The 9,887-nt window shown below is 38.8% G+C and overlaps 1 protein-coding gene across 1 annotated transcript; it reads left to right on the forward strand.

Moving 5' to 3' along the window:
• Window positions 1-482: 482 nt before the first annotated feature.
• On the forward strand, window positions 483-8,426 carry LOC145909453 (uncharacterized). Its single transcript, XM_082996844.1, has 19 exons — window positions 483-589; window positions 776-829; window positions 1,891-2,052; window positions 2,281-2,505; window positions 3,049-3,459; window positions 3,513-3,623; window positions 3,685-3,800; window positions 4,075-4,230; window positions 4,365-4,435; window positions 4,501-4,621; window positions 4,896-5,102; window positions 5,427-5,546; window positions 5,861-5,998; window positions 6,057-6,166; window positions 6,408-6,615; window positions 6,903-7,026; window positions 7,085-7,245; window positions 7,506-7,676; window positions 7,958-8,426. The coding sequence occupies exons 1-19, from the start codon at window positions 538-540 to the stop codon at window positions 8,120-8,122; spliced, it is 2,883 nt and encodes a 960-aa protein (XP_082852970.1). The 5' UTR covers window positions 483-537; the 3' UTR covers window positions 8,123-8,426.
• Window positions 8,427-9,887: the final 1,461 nt, after the last annotated feature.

A 9,887-nucleotide genomic window follows, 5' to 3' on the forward strand; every position in this document is an offset into this window, starting at 1 on the left:
GGACATGAGATGGTCCCACGGAAAACAAGCTTGACTTATGAATAGTTTCGAACTGTGCATGATAACTGCCTGATATGCGTTAAACATAACGCGCTCAGAGGCGTTAGATGAAACTTTCCGTGACTTGGTTTACAGCGAAAACGTTAATGATGTACGACTTCCGCTTAAAGGCTAAAAGCTACTTCCCGTACTTTCAGGTATGGTAATCAGCGACACCACGAAATTTGTAGTTGTTTACGGTTTCCTTGGTGCTAGAGTAGTGTACCCCACTGGAAGCACACTTGTATGAAATGGACGACTTAAACTTTTAAACGTACACTAATTTGCGTGTACGTTAGCGCCAAATAACTTATAGTTACAATATATGTGAAAATATTAAAAGTGATTTTGTCAGCTGGCCACAGATTAGCAGAAATTATGCAGAAGTAGCGACTGAACAACTGCCGTATTAATAATTCGATCAATCAAAACACTACGCACCGTTTTTGTGATGCACAGATACTTTTCTCACAACGTGGAATAGTCGAAACGACAATAATGTTACGAACCGCATCGATCGTTGCTCACTGCATTGCCTTAACGGCAGCAAGTATGTTGTAATTTATTAGATTTTTGTAACTTTTTCATGAAAGTCACACAAAACGTAAATCTTCATCTTTCTAGTTCGAAGTGGATTGGATGGTTTGGGTTTGAATGTTTCTTAGTATATCGATAATAATTGTTGTTAGTGTAACAGATCTGGTTTCTCCCTAAGACTTTACCGTTGTTTTGACAGTACTTTCAGTGACAACAGCCGCGTCCACTGCAACCGCTCAACCGAAGTCAACCGGTAAGAGGTTTGCACAAAAACCAAGATTTGTGATTGTAGAATTAGCGCTATTGCAGTTTCGGCAGAGGTGACAGTTGCTTCATGTGTAATAGTACAGACAAATAACAAATTTGGGTGTAATTAAAAATATATATATATCATTTATCATTAGTTCTTTGTGGTCAAAGTAGGTGTGGCTAAACCTGTAGCTGCAACGTGAATTTCGTAGCTGTTGTTGAACGTCATACCGGGAAGCGCACTACATGCGATAATAATAATCTTAGTCCCTTGCTGTCATGTCCGGGAAATTATTAAAATATCCTCTTCCCCGTACGCAGGCAGCAGGAAGACGTCGTACAATTAATACCAACAAGCAACTGTGACGCAGGTTTATTGTCAACATCACATTGGCACCAACATATGTAAACATAAGCCAGACATGGTATAACATCAACTAGTTCCTATACCTTTGGTTCTTAACCTTTTATGCTGCGCCTCCCCAAGCGTAATGATGAAGAGCCTGTGGCCCCCTGCTTAACCATAGAAAAGATAGACGCCAAGGAAAAAATAGCCCAAATAATACCATTTTTAATAAATTTGTTTATAACGCTGTATGTGCTCAATCTGCTTGTGGTCCCCTGAAAAACGGCCTGTACCTAATGGGGGACTACAGAACATCATTAAGATTCTTACCAATCGACATATATGTGTGTGTGTCTAAATAGCAACAAAAACCTAATCAACCATCATATTTATTTGAAATAAACTGGTTGGTCAAACTATAGCAACATATCAACTCGAAAGGCATCTAGCCATCACCACGTCCGTTTGCTATTCACTCAAACAAAAAATCGCATGTAATGATCAACTTAATGTACTATTTAATTTATAAGAATTGTTCTTTTGGCACTCAAGTTGCAAAAGTGTCTATTGTAACCAACGTTCGTCCACCATCCGACGAGACTTCCTCAGGGTAATGCCAATTCTTATTAATTACTATGCCTGCCAGCAAGAATAGCACTATATTAATGTGCTATGTTTACATATAGTCTCCTAACGTTGCAACTGTATTTACTTGCCAGCACTGACGTGGTACTCAAACGGAACAATCGAATACGCGGTGGATCCCACACTAGTGACATTTGCTGGCGCCAAAAAAAGATGCCAAGCACAGAACGGGACTCTTGCAATGATCAAATCGTATGCAACGACTCGGTTTCTGTTGTCAACAAAGCAAATCCAAAGTAAGCGTTTAAATTGTGTATGAAAAGGGCCTGGTAACTAATTCGCATTTAACTGAAAAACAGTTTTATCGGTAATGGCTAAACAATAAGGCAGAGATAACATAATTTTATCAAACTAGAAGGTTGATTTAATAATGTGACGGCTTTTTCGCCACAAGACTTTTTTTTCATTTGTGCCACAACTGACAATGACGTAAGAATGCTAACTAACATATTTGTCAATCGCAGATGTATCTTGGATTGGTCTTCGTGACCCTGGAGGTAATTATTCAAACTATACGTGGATTGATGGAACGCCTCTATTAAAGAGCCAAGAACGTTTCGCGTGCAAGTCATGTAATCAGACGAGGTTAAATAGACCCGAACGCTGTGTTGCTGTGGGAAAATCTCTGTGGTGGAGTTCCAAGCGATGCACAATAAAGCGTCTATCGTTGTGTCAAAGAAAAACAGCAAGTTGGTTTTATTTTTTGATTTTGTTTTCTGTTTACGATTTATCACATATTTGCTCATTATCATAATATTTTTATGTTTAACAACACTTTATTATAACATTGATGATCACAACCTTTTATATAGGCTTTTATTTTGTATAAGTTTCCACCTTTATCCTTTGAGCAAAGGCAACAGATTTTATGCTTGGAAAATACATGTATCCATAAATATATAATAACACAAGAACTTTGTTAAGTAAACGTTCATAAAAACAAAACAGTGATTGGTTGCGAATATAGTTCGCTGCGGCCATTTAACACAAGATCCAAACTCCCATCAATATATGGAGTGGTTTGATAATAGTATGATCGGATTGATATAAAAGTGAATCGAACGTAACATCATTTGATTTTTGGTTTTCAAAACCAGAACGCGTACAGTTGTTTTTTGAAACTGCTCTGCATATAAACGTATTCCACTTTATTAAATCAAAACTAAAAAATGATTCTAGCTACCGTAAATAGGTAACCATGCCTGAAATGATACAATTGCGATGTAAATTAGACACTGATGCAACAACGACACCCTTAGTCACAACAACGCCTTTGGCAACAACAACGCCTTTAGCAACAACGACGCCCTTGGCAACAACGACGCCCTTGGCAACAACGACGCCCTTGGCAACTACGACACCCTTGGTAACTACGGCGCCCTTGGCAACAACAATACCACTGGCAACTACAACACCCTTGGCAACCACGACGCCTTTGGCAACCACGACGCCTTTGGCAACTGCAACACCCTTAGTAACTACAGCACCCTTGGTAACTACAATACCATTAGCAACTACGACGGTCTTGGCAACCACAACACCATTGACACGTACGACACCCTTAGTAACTACAACACCCTTGGCAACCACGATACCCATTGCAAGTACAGCTACAAAAAAACCTTTAGCGGCAACTGTTACAGGTAACCTTATTTACGAAATTTTTAAGAAAACATTAATTTCTTCTGTTTTCTAGTGTTTTGCGAACCCACTTCAATCTTTGTTGCCACTGCAAACAAAACCTTTATGTTTGGTCGAGTTAAAGTTGGAGAAACAGCAATCACTGCAAGCATTTGTCTTTCCACAGGCAAGCACAAAATGTAGTTACATTAGACTTAAGAAGACTTACTCACGTTGCAATACTGCAGGGAATCCTCAAGCTTCGGTGCCGTGTCTTCAAAACAAAACTCATTCATTCGCTGGGTATTACGGAAAGGCAACAGTGGTTAGGTGCGGAACAACAGTACAAAGTTTGACAAAATCGGTAGGTCGAGCCTGTTACATCTTTCTCATGGATCTCAAGGATAGTAAAAGTTTTGTTCAGAGTTGTGCGTCGATTAGTTGATCATAAACTGCATTTAATTTTTTTGCAATGTCACCTCATGCACTAGCAAACATCAGCATTATATGCAGTTTTAATGAAAACTTTATAAACCTTTATAAAAAGCGGATTAAACTTAGAATGGTCATCAGGTACTGAAAATAACTGAAGGGTAAACGTAAGTCACAGCCATTTTCTTCACGTAACCTCGTTGCAGGTTATTGCGACCCAGGCTACAACGGCAAGTGTCACAGAAACGGTGGCAGCTCTCCAGTTACTGACCAGCAACACCGCAAACTTGAGTGCAGTGGCAATCAGCGACGCCAGTGTCTTGCTTGCGGAATTAAGCGCCACAGACCCACAGAAAGTGCTGGTAGGAGATTGGTAATGTAAATGAGTGATACTGTTAAAGTTTACTGTGGACGCACCATCTCACATGTAACTAACATTAGCTTGTTAGTTTCTGATGACTTTTGATGCTTAGTAATACAGTTACAACCAATACAGATCAACGCAAACACAATGTACAACGTACTTCTCATCACAGATCAGCTTTCGACTTCTCTGCTAAACACAAGGTAGGCTATGTTCGACACAAAAAAATCATCAAAAACGTTTTGTTTTGAAATTTGTTTTCACGCAGCATGCGGAGCATTAAGAATACTACTGCACTGGTTAACAGCTTGGGAACATTCACAGACCGCGTCACCATACCCGCCAATACTACGGAAGTCACCTTTTCAACGACCAAGACAACAATCCAGGTATGCGACAAATTGTGTCCGTATTTCATAAATGTTTCGTTTTCTACAATGTTAAATATATCACCGTTGCAATAACCATTCACATCTTACATAAGAAAACTACGCCCGCAAGTCCATAATTAGTATGTTTCTTCGAATTAAGCGTATTGTATTTTCTAACATATTTCTCGAAAAAGTGTAACCCTTTATAGGGATAGACATACTTTTTACTGTAATTTTGTGCTAATATTTTGTGCATTAGATTTTTTTTATCCTATTTATTTCTGATTTACAGGTGAACATACCAAAAAAGATAGCAAACAAGTATTCAAATGTTGTCTTTAATCCTGGTGGAAACACGCCTGGGTCACACGTCGTAACTGCAACGATTCCAGGTTCACTACTAGACGGAATAAACGCAGGGGGAAATAAAACGGTTCGCGCAAGCTTTGTCTTCTATTCAGGCTCGGCGCTGTTTCCTGCTCATGAAAAAGCGCCTATGGTAAGTTTGAAAGTTTTAAAATTAAAGTTTAGCAAGGCCACAGTCAAAACACATCTCGATGCAAGAAAAGCCTTTTGAAATAGATCCCTCTAATTACATGATGGTTAAGATTATTTTCTTCAAGGAAAATAGAAGCATTCGCTAAATAGAAGCTTAGGAAAACATCGATACTAACTTAAGGATTCGTGGCAAAGTACGTTTGCTACAAGCTAACAAAAATTCGAAATGGTTGGCATAATTTGGCCCCTGGAGTTACTTTTTATGGTGAAATTCAACAACCTACCTAGGTATTTACTGAAACGTTAGCTCTAATTTGCTGTACAGGTGATTACCGCTAGGGTGAAAGGTTACAAAAGTGCAACTACCAGCGTTCCATTACACTTGACATTCACAAACACAAGCGAAAAACAAGGGAAGTCGGCATTCACAAACGGGACTCTCAAGGTATAACGTACCTATTTGTACTGTGAGGTACACAACGCAGTTAAGGATATATGCGTGAAAAACCACAATTTTGTTTCGACATTTAAACTTGATTCTTTCCGGCTTTGTGCTGTTTTGAGTTTGTCATATTTGTATCAACCGTGAAGCCTTAAAGTAATTTCTTTTGTTGTCCATAAACGTCCACTCGTATTAGTACACCGTCTTCATTACAGGTCTATGCCATGCAATATATGTGTCGTCTTCGCATATATGTGACACCACAGATAAAGTCAGGTCAAAACCATCAAACCAATGTATTATTCTTACTTCTGTAGAGCCTTGTCACCAAAACCCAGTGCAGTGTGTATGATCCAGACAGTGGGGAATGGGTACCAAACGGATGCCGATTGGAAACAGGTAGCTCGCCACCAAAGTGTGTTTGCCACAAGTTGGCAAGTTTTTCCATGATAGTGGTGAGGAATTTAAACATAAAGTTTGCAGTCAGATTTACAAATGAATAAATCGTTTTAGAGCTCGAAGGTATTACCGTCGGCGTACGCAATGGGAATAGTGAGTTATGCCGGATGTTCACTGTCGTCGCTTGGTCTGGTTTTAACCATTATCATATACTTAGGAATCGGGTAAGCAAACAATGCCAACAATTACAGGACATCTCTTTAGATTTAGGAAGCACTTTGTCAACGAAACGCATTCCTACACGAAATTATATAACAGTTATACGAAACATATATTGCTTGCACTAGATATAAATACTATAGCTCCAAAAGCAACTTACATGATTTTAGAGTGTTGATTTCAACTTTTGTTCAAACAACTATATAATGTCTATATATGAGTTTTGACTCTGAATTTGTTACTTAGGGAGTTACGCGTACGACAGCCGACCATATTCCTAATGAACATCTGTTTCAATCTGCTTCTCGTCAATCTATTATTCATGTTCGGTGTTGGTTGGTTGACCAACTTTGCCGAGTGTTACGTGATAACCGGTTTTCTGCATTACTTTCTACTCGTCACATGGTTTTGGATGAGCGCTAACGCATACAACATGTACAAAGCACTGACCACGGTATGTTGCTGGTTATACAGTTTTTCATCTTCTTGTTTCGTTGACCCGTATAATTTCAGAAAAAATTAAAGGCTGGGGTGAATAGTAGGCTAATTTTCCCAACTACTTACACTGAAAGGATAAATTTGCCAGATAACATAGGTTTGCAGCGTAATTTATGACATACATATGTTTTCTCCAATTGGAATATGCACTAAAGCTGTCAGCAACAGCTTCTTTATTATTTCTATCTCAAACTGTCGCTCGATTATGGTAGAATTTATATTGTTCGTTTCCAATTCTAATAGGTTGCCTACATCGGCGGCTCTTCGGTGAAGATACCAGCGACCATTTGTTACGTCGGGCCATTGGCAGTAGTGTGCATTGATGCAGTGATATCGTGGATTCTCGACAAAAAATACTACCACCCAGGTGATATAACAAGGTTATCTCCAAGTTCACAAATATAACTGACTTTGTTAATCTACAGATGACATCTTCTTCCAGTCACGCTACAGGGCATATAACATGTGCTGGCTTTATGATAACTCTCTCCACTTCGGCTTTCTTCTGCCCGTCGGAATACTGGCTTTGATAAACATTGCAATCTTTGTTGTGGTCATATGCAAACTCACTTGCTTGAGGACAAAGGTAGGTCTACACCAACACGCAATATGTATGAGGTCTAAATCTGTGGTAAACAACAAAGTTTCTGATAAAATGCGCTTATGTATAGAAGTACCACATACGACGGATTCCATGTTGGTCCAGTAAAAAAAGATAGGATTTCCTTTTCTGAATAAAATCGCCTGGCCACATAGGTAGTAATTAGTAAAAGTACCATAGAACTTGTGTTCTATAGATAATGTTGGCTTGATTTTTATAAGTAGAATAACAAACGCCGGTTTTAGGTTCAGTCGTCCGCTCGAAAGCGCGATCGGAAGGAAGATTTCATTGTTGCTGTTGCCGTGTGCGTAATGATGGGACTGACTTGGATTTTCGGGTTTTTCATGTTGTTGTCTGAGAACGTTCTGTATTTGACAGTGATGAGTTGGCTTTTCACAATTTTGAATTCCCTCCAGGTAAAATGTATTTAATAGTCACACCAGCTGCACTGATGAGACCTTTATGGTCGAAGCAGTGGACATCTGTCTGCAGCTTTTCATGACACAATTTAGCCAAAGTTTTACGCATGGAGATTCTTCGTGTTGACGTCTGTTAGAATGTAAGCAAATTTAACGAAAGTGCCCTGGTTTGTAATGGAATTTTAGCCTGTCCTTATACAACCATTATGACAAAAACTATTGATCGTTTTTAATTTGCTATTTACAATCACGAAGGTCAGTTGCCATTTTGTTCACAGGGATTTCTCATCTTTATCCTAAACTGCCTCCGACAAGACAAGATACGTAATATGTGGTTGGGAAAGCTTCTAGTTTGCTGTGGCTGCGGAACAACGAATGATAACCAACGTAGAGTCTCCACTCAATCAGCAAAAACCACGCGCTCTCGAGATTCGTTCGCGTAAAACCATACCGATGCCTGTAAAGCGGTCATGTGTGACCGAAACTTATGATTTGCTATGTTATGTATTTAATCTTTTGTGTCTTATATTATCGACTGCAGTTACATACAAAAGTTGTGCGAAAAAACTATACTCAGACTCAAAAATTTCTCCTTGCCGAAGCTCACCCCTAGTTTCAGATTAAATCAAATCATTGTAGCAGTTACAATATTTTAACCAAAAATAGTCACCTTTTGGAAAAGATTGTTTGCAAGTCAATGCGTCGAGTTTTACTTTCCGGATATGTCATTGTGAACTTCTGAAACGTCTTCCCAATTCAGGTGGAAATACAAATGAAATTGGCTATATATATATGTATATATATGTGGTTGGCTACAAAAAGTTTGATTTGTCGCATTTAAATAGATGCAATTTCAATTTTCTAAACTATCGCACGGCAAAAGTGCGTATATAAAGGATTTTCATAATCGGCGATTAAGCTTAAATGGAGTGTAGCCTAAGTATTACTGTCAAAGTTTTCTATTTCCGAGCGAAAGAGAACAATTAGCAAGTGAATTTGACAAATCCGGTTGTGCAAACCAAGCATTTGTTCGCAATAGCGCATTTATCTGATCGTCAAGTTGGGTACCATATTGAAAGTTATATTTTTCCTTTGCCTTTATAAATATACGGTATTTAAGTGTAAAAAGAACGACGACACAATGCGAAAAAAAATGGAATGCACACTTCCGTTGTTTAAGTATGGTTTGTCTCTGAAACGCGACTTTCTGCTGCCAGTTGGCTTATTCGCCTTTATGAATATTGCCCGGATCATAGTGGTTATTATCAAATTAACCAAGCGGTAAGAAGCCTAGCCTTGCCTTAGGTTGCTATTTGCCATATGTGGACTATATGCACGTCCTAATAACAGTAATAATAATATTTAAAGAGATGCTATATGCGGTTTGTTTAAAAGTTCATTTTTGTGGTATTTGTACATTGAATGGGAAAAGTCACGCAAGAAAATATTTCGCATTGTACGTGTTGGCTTTTAAACATGCTGCCAACTCGTTGAGCGCATTTTTGGTGCATAGTTAACGTGTATTGCCTTTAAAGAAAAAGTGGACGTCATTTGATGGAAGATCGTAACGTATGAACAGGCCATAGATTTTTGGAAAACAAGAGTAATTTGGAGAATTATTTGGCATTACTCGTTACGATGGGCTTGTTTCAACTATGCTTCTGAGCTGGCAATAAAAGTATATTAGGATGTCGTAAGCGTATTGACGCGCTATGTGTATGTATTGCGTTTGTACACAGCTTGCTGTAGATTGCTTCACCATTCTGCAATAAGGTCTTTAAGTGAAATTTCGGGAACAAAACCAGTTCGGCTAAATACGTATGACGTCAAACATACGGTTCATTGGTGGGATAATGATGTACAGTTTCCGACTAAAGTGCGCCACAGAGATAATTTCCCGTGCAGTCAGGTAACATAAATAGCGTAACGGCATGCGCAGAGCTCTGTAGTTGTTTACATTTTCACATGCGCCTCAACAGTTCATCGCAGTTATTGGAAGCACGCTTACTTTCACTGGAACAATTTATGCGTTGAAAGGATTTTGCGTGTTAATTATCACATGCGGCAGTTAGTTAAGTTCAAAATATACCGATATTGGCCATCTGATGCCACTGGTTATTTGAAAGATCACAAGAAGTTATGTAGGACGAGCATGACGTTGTATTGCCCATGGTCATTACTGAATCACAGTACACTTCTTTTGGATAC

Source organism: Ascidia mentula, chromosome 7 (genome assembly GCF_947561715.1).
Source record: "Ascidia mentula chromosome 7, kaAscMent1.1, whole genome shotgun sequence".
Taxonomy (NCBI): domain Eukaryota; kingdom Metazoa; phylum Chordata; class Ascidiacea; order Phlebobranchia; family Ascidiidae; genus Ascidia; species Ascidia mentula.